At 45.9% G+C, this 13,610-nt stretch overlaps 1 protein-coding gene across 2 annotated transcripts in view; it reads right to left on the minus strand.

The window, feature by feature from the left end:
* CNST (consortin, connexin sorting protein) overlaps positions 1-13,610 on the minus strand; it is a 209,602-nt gene that overhangs the window by 140,575 nt on the left and 55,417 nt on the right. Inside the window, exon 3 of one of the 2 annotated variants that reach the window (XM_082249748.1) lies at positions 13,086-13,270. In XM_082249748.1, the coding sequence (XP_082105874.1) occupies positions 13,086-13,270 (185 nt within the window). Of the gene's footprint in view, positions 1-13,085; positions 13,274-13,610 lie in introns of both variants that reach the window. The other variant, XM_082249747.1, reaches the window with a different exon arrangement.

A 13,610-nucleotide genomic window follows, 5' to 3' on the forward strand; every position in this document is an offset into this window, starting at 1 on the left:
GCCTGTTACGGTTTTCTTCCATCCCTGCCCGCAACCCCCCCACCACCACTTATGTATCACTTTTGTTACATGCTTGGCACACACAAGGATTGTTCGCTGCTCTTCTAATGACTCGTTTCCACTGAGCGGTACGGTTCGGTACAGCTCAGTACGGTTCGGTACGGTACACCTTGATCAGGCTTGCGTTTCCACCGCCAACAGTACCTAAGCTCAACAGTACCTCAACAGTATTGCTCCACCCTGTTGGTACGGTTCTAATGTGCTTGGTACCCCAACGAAAGGGTACCAAAATAGTGGTACGGTACGATTCGGAATTAGGGTACCATTTACAACTTTTGACAATGGAAACGGCAAAAATTGCGTACCGTACCATACTGCTCAGTGGAAACGAGGCATTCGTGATCTTTTCTCTTTGTAGGTTTTCTAAATAATTAATAAACAATCGAATCAGAAATCTAAGCCACTTCAACCCTTCTTTTCTCTATTCTGCTACTCCCCACCTCTGACAAAATCTCACCCTTGTCCTGCCCCAACCTAGCCACTTCTGTCTATGATAGTTCACGGTCATCCTCCCTAGACTACACTCGCCTCCACTCACTACTCAGGTGCATTTCATTGGCGCAAGAATGCAAATTACAGTGCAGGTAAAAGTACACTGCATTATGGTGTTTTGAAAAAGGAACGCTGCTTACCGTCAGTGTGATATGTCCATTGTGCAGCTATCTTCGGATTTAACCCACTTCAAGACCACGCCTATTTCTGACAATTGTGATTTACAAGTCAGTATTTTTTGCTAGAAAATTACTGAGAACCCCCAAACATTATAATATATATATATATATATATATATATATATATATATTTTTTTTTTTTAGCAGAGACCCTAGAGAATAAAATAGCGGTTGTTGCAATATTTTATGTCATACTGTATTTGCGCAACAGTCTTTCAAATGCAATTTGTTTGGAAAAAAAATACACTTTAATGAATTAAAAAAAAAAAACAGTAAAGTTAGTCCAATTTTTGTAGAATGTGAAAGATGCGGTTATGCTGCGTAAATAGTCATGTCACACAACAAGCAAACTGCACACGCTCATGGAATGGCGACAAATTACAGTGCTTAAAAATCTCCATAGATGACGCTTTAACATTTTTTAACGGTTACCTGTTTAGAGTTACAGGGGAAGTCTTGCGAGAATTATTGCTCTTGTTCCAATGATCGCAGCAATACCTCACATATGTAATCTGAAGACTGCTTACATTTGCGGGTGCAAGTTACGGATGGGTTTTCTTTGGCACGCAAGCACAAAGGGGAAAAAAATAAATACATTTCTGATCACTTTTATTGCTCTTACAAGGAATGTAAACATCCCTTGTGACAGTAAGTGCCGGTTCACATTTGTGCAATCACAGAGATCGCATGTAGTTTGGAGCGCACTGCTCCTAAAATTACATGCGATCTCTGTGCGGTGCAAATTCAGCCATACAGTTTGTATGGCTGAATTTGCACTGCAATCGCACTAAAACTCGCACAGGACCCTTTTTTTGGTCCGCAGCAGAATCAGATCGCATGGTGGTTCACACTAGTGCGATCAGATTCTGTGCGAACTTTCAGATCGCACTGCGATATGCGATCTGAACTTGGGGTGTCAATAACTCTTAATTGACACCCCCAGCGTATCGCATATGGCAGTGTGAACTGCCAGGGGTGAGGATGCGATACAGGAACACGCTGTATATTTGCAGCGTTCCCACATTGCAGAAATGTGAACCGGCACTTAGGCCTCATGCGCACCGGACGTTATCAAAACATCAGTACAAAGCTGGAGTTTTTCAGATTTTTTGCAGTACCGTTTTTCAGCTTTTCTTTTTTTTTTTAAGCAAAACATTGATAAACGCAGCTCCTTGTAATATCAGCCATGCTTAGCCGCATTGCTGATCATTACTAGAAAGCCGACCATCCATTCCAAAAAACGGTACCGATGCCTGCAGCTGCAGGTATCAGTCCAGGACAACCACTTCAGCAAAATGACATACAGGTACGTGATTTTGCGGGAAGTGATTAAAAGAAATCTTTTTTTTCTCCGATACCTTCCACCACCCGCAATCTTCCACCATTTCTATGAATGAAAAATGATCTATGAATTGTGGGGGTGGACCTTTCATTCATCCATCACGTCTCATTCGCAGAAGCTAAAGTACAGTATCGATGAATGAAAGAAGGGGGCAGACATAGACAGGCACTCTATGAGGGAGAAATCACACTGATCCTAACATCCCTTGTGCTGATTTTTTTTCTTTACTAAACTTTGCCTTTAATATTTTCTAAAGGGAAGCCGATACTTATCAGAACACAGAACGTGCAACCTGCTGATTGTAATGAACACATACCCTCCTATTCAGAACCAATATTCTAAGGACATATTTAAACAAACTATTATATACTCACAAGCAGTAACTGGTAGGAATCTTCAATAAAGTTGGTTAAAATCCGTGCAAAATACATTGATTATCCAGAGGGGATTGTTTTTTTCAGAAAGAAGTGCACTAACTCTAGGTATTTTAGGTAATAAAATCCCACATATGTTGAAATCACATTCAAGGCTTTCACTCAAACCAAGTGTATCGTATTTGATACAAACATATTCTAAGTGCATATATGTGGCACACATAATCAAATCCCTTGACGCCAAGCGTACACATATATGCGGCTTTAGGAAGTGGGCCTTTATCCATATATGCACTGCTGTGTTTGTGGTGACAGCATGCTGCACAGCACGCTCCCAGCACAGAGACGTCAGTGACCTCTCCGAATCTTGTACTAGGTTTCCGATCATCTGATCTCTGTGATCAGTGACCAGAGTCAAAGGCTGGGGGTCAAAGTTCATGGTCACAGTAATTTGGGTGGGATAAAAACATTTTTAAAAAATAAGTATTTTTTAATTTTGTATCCGTGTCAGTGTGTTTTAGGTAGAATAAAAAAAGCAAAATGTGCACTACTACCAGTACAAACAACATACACTAATTCGGTAGTGCTGAAACCATCAGAAGCAAGAGAAATTTTTTTTGGGTTGTTCTTTGATGGTAGTTTATGGTAATAGCAAGAAGTATACAGCTAACTTTGATAATAAATTATTTATTTTTCTTTGAATAATAAAAATAAATCAGGAGACCTCCATTACCATTTACCACTAAATGAAAGCCCAATTTGTACTGAAAAAAAAAAAAAGTCATCATCCACCTTGATAAACCTTCAAGTGGTTGCATTGATATGTACAGCTTTAACTCCACATGTCAAAGCTGCAAAACTAGGTTCAGACATTATGATTTGTTTTAGGCTAAAGTTCACACTGATGCGGCTCTGCCTTTTGCGCATACACAGCAGCAGCACATTCATTTGGGGCTAGGTGAACTGAATGGAAGCAGAGTATGACATCTGGTGGGGATATTAAAGTATATGTGATGCTTTGCTCTGCAGTAGCTGCTCCATATATTTTCATCCAGACAGGTTTCTTACTTTTAGTACAGATAATCTTGAATACTTTTAGGCTAAGTTCCCACTAGCTTATTTTCTAAAAAAGTGATCTGTGGTAGCCACTGTCAGGCATTCATAAGGCAAGCCTTCCGCCACCCGGATGCACTGCAACGACAAGCCAAGTCTTTGCTTGTGCACCAACATTAAATGGACTAATGCCCCGTACACACGTGCAGATTATCTGAAGACTTTTGTCTGCAGACTTACCAAAACCATATAATATGAGGTCAAACCTAAACACTTTCAATTTGTATGCAATCCGGCAGGCCCTTGCACTACATAGAAAAGGTAAATCTGAAGACAAAAGTCTTCAGATAATCTGCACGTGTGTACGGGGCATAACTCAACCTGCGGCATGTGAACAACCGCCTCTGGCTGTATTGTAGACTTGAAGGGGGCGGTCAGGGGTGGCAAAACAGTGATTGACTGCAGATTTTTACAGCTGTCAATGTTAAAGAGATCTTATAGCCCCCATTGCAACTACTATAGTGTGGCAGTGATAGGATACAAACAAGCTTGTGTTTACTTTTCTCTCAGGATCACAGATTTGTAGTGCAGCCAGGAAAGCTACTTGATCACTATATGCCAACATATGTGGCTCCACTCTTTCAACGCTCCCTTTTCCCTACTGTTCCTGGGCTCAGTTGCCTTTTGTGGGAACCCCTAACAAAAAAAAAACATGATTCAGGATAGTAAGTGGAAATGGAGGGAGATCGTGGATCTATTCCCCAATCTTCTGCAGAATTTGAACTCAAGCTGTTGGGTCACAGCTCAGATCCTAGTTGCTGTGGTCAGGAAATGAGCTGATAGGAACTGTCTTTAATCTGCTTGGGCACAGTGCAGAGAATAAATCAGGTGTCCGACGGACCACTCGTTTCCATTAGAACTAGTCAATGCACCATACACTATCGCATCAAGGGCTAGTCAAATTTAGAAAAAAAAAAAAAACACACATGTACATAGGACAAGCATGCATATGGAAGCAACAATGGCACACCACCATCTGGCTATCCCACCCACCCTATGTCAGGGTGAGGAAAATAATTCTAGAGCCCTCATTTATAACTCTAAATTGAGGAGCGGTAAAAAAGGTCTTTAAAGTAATATGTACATTTTTAGGTATTGAAGTTTTCCACCATTTCATGGGCATCCACAAATTTGAGCCACTCGACACACCTGTATTAACTCAATACGTATACATAACAAAAAGCGGTTTGCAGATTATATTTTATTGTGTGCAATTAAAGGTTTCATTTTTTTACCTAAAATATAGACGTGCTAAACATTTGTGCAAACCGTAACTGGGCTGCACAGTAAAGATCAGCAGGGACAGGTAAGACGACTTGGGGGATGGGGACAATTAATGGATGACTCTACCAAAAGAACAGTTATCCTTTAAATCCTTATCCTTATAACTGGGTGAATTGTAATTTGTGGATAATTATACTCGTCTGTCTTCTTAGGGATAATTTTGAATGACTTTACTAAAAGTACAGTCCTCCTTTAAATCTTTACTCCAGGTGACATGTAATGTTTGCATAATTATTCTCCTTTTTGCACAGTTACAGTCTTCCAACAATCACTGGTCCTACATGTCTGGGTGTCCGCATAACCCAACTTGGAGGGATCAATATACATTATAAAAAAAAAAAAAAAAAAAAAAAACACACACAACAACTCCCCCGATTATTAGATCTGCTAACTTTTTATTGACATAGTCCTATTTATCTTCAGAAAGATTTGCCCCCCACCCCCCTTTTTCCAATAAGCCCTCCTGCCACAGTTATCCTGGCCATAAAATTATTTTTCTCTTTCATCTTCTTGCATGCCAAGACCGTCAGTGAGCATTTAAACAAAACCTGTCAAACCCAGGCAATTCATATTGATTATATCATAAAAAAAAAAAAAAAAGCATAAGCTGGGCTTTTGGCAGTGAGAAACGCATGTTAAAATAATCAGCAAATCTGGGGATAGAGGCAGCTAGAATTTACTCCAAATCCTGCTGCAAAAACTTGATTGGGCCCTGCTTCTACCATCTATTTTGCCTCATTACTGGCTGTGCAGCTAATGGAGAAGCTTGGATGAAGGCAGCAGTGGGTCAAGCCCACTAAAAGTCAAGATCTGCAAAAGAACTCCAGCTGTCTGTCTTTGGAATAACTAATCATCTAGCAATTCAGTTTTCACTGAAGCTCCGTTCACATCTAGGCGTTTTGGGCAATTTTCTGCTCTAAGCCTCAGATCTAAAAACTTCCAACAAGACAAATCCCATTCATTTCAAAGGCCCCTGTTCACATCTGAGGGTTTTGTCGCCTTAAGCAAAAACGCCCATCGGTCTAAAAAGTACATGAGCTTCTTTCTTTGGCATATTACAGGCATTTTACTGCTTTTCATTTGTTGACTAAAACGAATGTACAAAAAGGCTGCAAAAACTCTCTAAAAACGCTCCAAAAAAGCCAGAAAAAAAAAAAAAAAAGCCTGTAAAAATAGCAATGACTAGATGTGAACGGAGCCCTAAAGGAACCTCTGCTTATTAATATTTTTCATCACATGCCTAGTTTTGCAGGATTGCTCAAATCTCCAGTGTTCTGTGACTATACGTATTATTCTACTTTGGGGCACTTTTGTTAATTTATGGATGTTAAAAAAAAAAAAAAAGAATAATAAATACTTTCCCGTTAGTATCTATAGAGAAAAATTTGATTTTTGGCTTACCGTAAAATCAATTTCTCTGATGTTCATTGACGGACGCTTCTGATCTCCAAAACCATTGGGTTATACTGCCCCCTAGAGGAGTAGGACACTAGGCAGAAAATAAGTCTGGCTACGCCCATGGGCAGTCCCAGGGGGTATACTACCTCGATCTGCTATAGGCACTCAGTTTAGTTACAAAGTAGTGTCAGAAGCATTTCAAATCCACGGAGGGGTGGGTGCTGTGTCCGTCAATGAACATCAGAGAAATGGATTTTACAGCAAGTCAAAAATCCCATTTTCGCTTTCAATTATTGATGGACACAGCTTCTGATCTCCAAAATCATTGCTACGTCCCAAAGCAGTGTTAAACATGAGGGGTGGGAACAGCAAAAAAAATTCCTAAGGCTAAACAGTAGCCAACCAGGTAAACGGGAGCTAAACCAAAACTGGAGCCCTCTTGAAAAAAAACAATACACCCTAAAAGAGGATTAGGTCCTCTCAACAGCAGCTTACAAAACCTTGCGGCCAAAAGAAGCATCCGCAGATGCCAACAAATCCACTTTATAAAACTTTGTGAAAGTGTGCACCGACAACCAGGTGGCCGCCTTGTAAACCTGCGTCATTTACGCCTGATAACGGAAGGCCAAGGAGGCACTAAGTGCCCTAGTAGAGTACGCCTTAACAGGGAAAGGAGGAACCTGACCCTTGATGGAATAGGCCTGAATCACTGTCTGTCTGACCCATCTGGAAATGGTCACAGAGGAAGTGGACAACCCTTTACGAGACCCATCTGTGAGCACAAATGGTGAGTCTGACTTCCTCAGACTCCGTAGCTGCCAGGTACACCCTAATTGCCTGGACCACATCCAAGGCATACAAGGCAATTTCCTTTAGATGTTTAGGCCTGGGACACAGGAAAGGCAATACAATGTCTTCATTTAAATGAAAATCAGAGACAACCTCTTGAAGAAACAGTGGACAGGGGCGAAGAACCACCTTATCTCTGAGAATCACCAGGTGAGGTGAAAGACAGGATAACGCTGCCAGTTCTGACACGCTGCGTGCAGAAGTGATAGCCACCAAAAAGGCCACCTTCTGGGACTGCGTAAGCAGGGGAATCTAACAAAAATTCTCAAAGGGAGGCTTCTGGAGGGCTGATAGCACCAAATTGAGGTGCCAAGGCAGTAACGGAGACCGCACTGGAAAAACCCAATGTCATACACCCTGAAGAAAGGTACGCACCAGGGATTGTGTGGCCAAAGGTCATTGTAAGAAGACCGCCAAAGATGACACAAGGCCAATTTCTTTTCAACCCCTCCCCCCCCATTGAAGGAAGGTCAAGACCTGAGCCACCGAGAAGAAGCGAGGATGAACCCCAAGAGACTCACACCACGCAATGCATGCCTTTCACGTACGATGGTGGATCTTCCTAGAAGTAGATTTCATAGCTTTTAACAGTGTAGGAATAACAGACTCAGATAAACATCTATCCTTCAGCACCTGGCATTCAACAGCCAAGCCGCTAAAGCAAGCGACTGTAAAGCAGGACGGAAGATCGATCCAGGGACAGCAGATCCTCCCTGAGAGGAAGTGTCCAAGGAACGTCGGTGACCAGCCGCAACAGATCGGCGTACCAAGCCCAGCGAGGCCAGTCCAGAGCCACTAAGATGACCGGAATCCCTTCTGCCTCGATCCTGCATAGAAGTCTTGGCAGAAGCTTAAGAGGAGGGAAGGCGTAAAATCAGACGATACTGACCCCACTGGGCCACCAGTGCATCTGTGGCTTTTGCCAGAGAATCCCTTGACCGAGCCACAAACCTGTTGGCATCTTGGCTCAACAGAAAGATGCAGAGATCAACCTTGTGATGCCCCACCGGAGACACAACTGATGAAACACCTCCGGATGAAGGGACCACTCACCATGGTCCAACGCCTGCCAACTGAGGTAATCCACCTGCCAGTTTTCCACCCCGGGAATTTGTACGGCGGAGAGGGCTGGATTGAACCATTCTGCCCACCTTAGAATGTCAGCTACCTCCAGGACACGTCTTGTGCCTCCCTGGTGATTGACATAAGCCACCGCTATCACACTGTCCGATTGAATGCACACTGGACAACCCTGAAGATGATCCATCCAATGGTCCTGACACAGTCTGATTGTTCAAGGTTCCAAGACATTTATCGGTAGTCTGGACTCTTCCAGTGTCTAGATCCCCTGAGCAGAATGCTTGCCGAGGACGGATAGGCTGGCATCCGTGGTGACCACTGTCCAATACAAGGGGAGGAAGGATTTGCCGAGCCAAAGCACTAGAGAACTAAGCCACCATATCAGGGACTCCTTCGTTCCCTGACTCATCCAGATCTGATTGTCCAGCGACTGCGGAGTCTTGTCCCATTTGGTCAGAATCTCCCTTTGCAGGGACCTCGTATGGAACTGTGCAAACGGAACCGGCTCAAAAAAGGTAGACGCCATCAGGCCCAGCACCCGCATGCAAGTCCGGAGGGATGACCATCGAGACTAATTGCAGCCTGCAGTTTCTGGAGTTTGTCCAGAGGAAGGAGCACTCTGGCTAAGGCCGAGTCCAGAGTCAGGCCCAGATAGTCCAGCTTTGGGAATGGAACCAGAGCAGACTTCTGAAAATACAGAATCCAGCCAAACTCCCGCAGAGTTCGTATTGGGATCTCCAGGTTTTCCACCAGAGCAGATGGAGACTCCGCTCGCAGAAGGAGATCATCCAAGTAGCCCAGCACCGCAATCCCTCGTTGCTGGGGGCTAACACTTTCGTGAAGACCGGAGGAGCAGAGGCGAGACCAAAGGTTAAAGCCACAAACTGATAATGCTCCTCTCCCACAGCAAAGTGGAGAGATCGCTGGTGACTGGCACATATTGGAATGTGGTGGTAGGCATACTTGATGTCGATCGAGGCAAGAAAATCCCCCTGGTGCAGGGATGCCACCACCATGCGAATGGACTCGATTCTGAACTTCTGCCCCCGCACGAAGCAGTTCAGCGCTATGAGGTCCAGGATTGGACACACTTTGCCTTCCTTCCTGGGAACTGTAAAACAGGTTTGAGTAAAAACCCTGAAATCGTTCCGAAGTCGGAACCGGGAAAATCACCCCTTGAAGTACCAGGTCTTGTACTGCCCCAAACAGACCCTGTGGGGACAGGCGTAAGTTGGAAGGAAAGAACCATACCAGGGGACAAGAACGAAACTTGATCTTGTAGTCGGACCAAATGATTTTGTGGACCCACTTGTCTTGTACCAGGGAAGTCCACGGGTCCGGAAACCAGCGAAGACGTCTCCCCACCCCCGACACAGGTAAGGGCGCACCTCCGTGCTGAAGGAGCCTTGGCCGCTCTCAGTTTTCCAGACCAGGTTCGTTTGGATCCTCCAGAGGAGGCCCTGAAAGGCTTTGAACCCTTGTCAGTTGACCCTGAGGGACGAAAAAAACTTCTTATGAGCCGAGAAGGAAAGCCAACATCTACGACGAGGTTCCTTGCCCTTAGTAGCCTGCGGAAGAAAGGTACTCTCCCCCCCCCCTGTGAGACCTTTTATGATGTCATCCAGGGTAGCTCCAAACAGGCAATCTCCTTGAAAGGGAAGATAAGTCTAGGCCTTTTTAGAAGTCTGGTCCGCAGACCAGCATTTGAGCCAAAAGACACGCCGAAGGATCACTGCCAAAACAGAAAGCCGCGCCACTAGGGGAACCGCATCCAAGGAGGCATCACAGATAAACTGCAGCCCCTGGACCAGCTGGTCCGCCAGCTCAGCAAAGGCAGGGGGGGGGGGGGGCTGTTCTCCCTCCAGGTCACAGGGTAGAAGCTTAGCCCACATGGTCAGAGGTGAATACCGGCCTCAGTGCCAAACTAGCCAGCCTGTACATCTTGCAGACCACAGCCTCTGCCTTCCTGTAAGCCGGATCCTTAAAGGCCCGGGACATGGATGCCTTGTTCAATCTGGAAACCGGAGGGTCCACCACCGGTGGAACAGTCCACTTCTTAATAAGGGACTCCTCATTGGGGTAATGCCTAGTGTAAAGCACTCAGGGACCCCAAAGTGGCACTTTGTCCGTCCCCACTCTTTAACAATTCTGTCAAAATAAGTGGTGAAAGGAAAACACCTTTGCCGCTCTGGATTACTTGTGAGTGCCAAAGGGAACCTTTGCCTCTGCCGCAGCTGCATCCTCCATCTTCAAGATCTCACGCACAGTTACAATCAGTGCTTCCACTAGCTCATGGGTGTCCAACCTTTTGGCTTCTCTGGGCCATATTGAGTGTAAAGAAATTTTCTCGGGCCGCATAGAAAATATATACTATAGTTAAGGTATATAAGTAATAAAACGCCGCCCCCCCCCCCCGCACTAATTTAAACAAAACTAAACTAGAGGATGATGAAATGAAATGGAATCAGTATAGAGAGGTTTACTTCTTCTGAGAGATATTAAAGGAACACTCTAATCACTATGACCACTTCAGTGATTTGAAGTGGTCATGGTGGTAGGAGTCAGAAACACTGCACATGCTGGGATATTTACAGTTATGTGCTGGGGGCTAGTTGCACCCCTAGCACATATGACTTAGGCAGCCAGAAAATGTCAAGTCCTTATTCATACATGTATGAACAAGGACATGGCATTATGACAAAACACAACTAGATATTAAAAAACATATTGCAACAATTTACGCACGCTAATGCACATACCTTTTCTACTTATTTTGCAGACTGCTGGCGGTTACTGCTGGCAGTTACTGCTGGGTAATGCTGGTGGGTACTGCTGGTGGGTACTGCTGGCGGTTACTGCTGGCAGGTAGTGCTGGCGGGTACTGCTGGTCATGCGGGTACTGCTGGTCATGACGTCGGGTACTGCTGGAGGAAGCAGCGGCTGCAGCAGAGAGCAGAGCCGCTGCCTCCTGTATGGCTCCTGTCAAAGGCAGAGTGCATTTCATATCACTCTGCTTGTGACAGAGCCGGAACTATACAGGAAGCAGCGGCTCTGTCACTGACTGCAGACATCCTAAGTCTCCCGCGGCAGCCGGGAGATCGCACGGCACTTGCGGGTGTCCATGAGCCGCCGGTCAAAGGCGATAGACTGTTTGAAGTTCGGCGGGCCGCATTGCCTGTGGTTCCGGGCCGCATGCGGCGAGTGGGCTGTACATGCCTGCACTAGCGCCTTTTCATGCACGGTTGCAGACGTGGAGGAATCATCCTCACTATCAAGAGGATTCCGGGCGCGAAGTTGCACACCCAGCAGGGTGACCCACGTCCGCGGCCGAATCAGATTTAGGATCTGATGAGACAGAGGAGGCAGGGGAAGGCTGGGATGGGGGGGGGGGGGGGGTGTCCTAGCCCATCGCCCAAAAGCCACCTTCACCCGGGACACAAAGGAATCCAGGACCACCATCAGTGCATCGATAGATGGTTGGAACCTGGAGGGCCCTGCAGCCTCAGAGAGGGGATCAGGTGGGGAGATGTGCTCCAAAGACTCCATGAGCCACCAGGGGGACCCCCACAAAAAGTGTAAAACACTGCAAAAGGGACAAGCCCCACTGCGCTGGCAGCACCACCTAGGCCCCGGGCACAAAGCACCAAGTGATCCTCAGCAGAGAGGGAGAGGACCCCACTAGACTCACCACCCACAGAAACAGGCACCTGCAGCCACCAGGAGAATATAAGATCCAGGAGTAAGCACCAGGTGATGAGAGGCTCCCACCGCTAAAATTGCCACCCATAGGTCTCCACTGTCATGGCCACCGCTATTTTCAATGGCACACCACCGCAAAATGGCCGCCTGACTACACAAACATGGTCGCCTTGCATAGAAACACACAGGCTACAACAAAATGTCAGCCCTGTGCGGCACCACGAGGCTTACATGGACCCAGAAGGGAACCCAGGCCTCAAGGACAGACCCAGGGAGGACGGGGGGCCTTGGCAGGAGCCCCCACCTGGTATAACCTCCCTGCACAGTCGTTTGTCCAGTCGCCGGCGGCGCACCCTCCGGCCCCTATTGCCAGCATAGCGCCCTGCCCCCACCCCAAAAAGGCGGACCAGGCGGACCAAACAGTCACAAAATATGTGGAGCGGGGGTAGGATGGGGTACAGATGAAAGGGGGGGGTGCCTGACAGGAAGGAGGGGAACCCAGGGGTCCGACCGTCCCAAGGAGGGGCCTACGTCCACCCAAAACCCTCCAGGGGGAGAGGGGGGGGGGGGGGAACAGTTACTCACCATACAAGGAACCAGGCGGGCACCGCTCCAGACAAAACCCCTCTCCATCAAAATGGGGGGGCTGTCCGCCAGGAGAAACACTGCGACTCGGGTCGAGACCCGGTGGTATGCGACCTCACGAGGCGTTTTACTCGCAGGCCAGCCCTGGTCCAGAGGGGCGATGTCATGGCAGACCTAGCGCGGAGCGGAGATCTACGCATGCTGGCCAGACAGGGGTGACCACTGGATCTAGATTATCCAGCCCATCACCCAGTCCGGCAGTTCATTGTAGATCTCATAGGAAAAAAAAAAACACAGGAAATACAACAAAAAGAAAAGGAGAAAAATTGCCAGGACCAAAGATCCCAGCAAGAAACTAGGTGGTTCTTGTGATTAGGCAGACAAAAAACTGAGTTGCTATAGCAGAGAGAGGGAGTATATCCCCTGGGACTGCCCATGGGCGTAGCCAGAATTTTGTTTTCTGCCTAGTGTGCTACTCCTGTGGGGGGCAGTATAACCCAACGGTTATGGAGATCAGAAGCAGTGTATCAATGAACGAAAGAGAAAACAAGGTGCTTTGAACATAACAGCTTCAGGATTTATGCAATGACAAATGGAAAAAATTAATAGTACCAACGTTCAAACTGTTACCTGGTGAAGGCACGTGGGAAGCATCCTGACATCTGTTTGTTCAAACCCTTCTTTGATGAGGGAAAATAGAGAATCTCGGAGCTGCTTTTGATTCCCCGGTTCACTGGTGATGCCCAACTCTAGTGTTGCCAATTCGTGGCCAGATTCCACAAACCCATGGTCTTCGGAAAGCATCACATCAGCAGCTGCTGAAAACCCTGCACAACAAAGATTTTATCACATGCTTAATACAGTATACATAGAAAGTATTTATAGTAATCCAGCAATACACAAACTCATTTACAAAAATAAAAAAACACCATACACAAACTAAACTGTTCATACAGTGCATTTCAAAAGTATTCACAGCACTACGCCATAATAACAACGTGAAAGAAGTTTGTTTGAAATCTTTGCAAATGTATTAAAAATAATAAAATGAAAAAAAAAATGTACATAGTATTCACAGCCTCTGCCATGACACTCAAAATTGAGCTCAGGTGCATCCTGTTTCCACTGATTATGCGAGATGTTTCTACAACTTAA

The sequence above is a fragment of the Pelophylax lessonae genome, assembly GCF_965119305.1.
Source record: "Pelophylax lessonae genome assembly, chromosome: 3".
NCBI classification, from domain to species: Eukaryota; Metazoa; Chordata; class Amphibia; order Anura; family Ranidae; genus Pelophylax; species Pelophylax lessonae.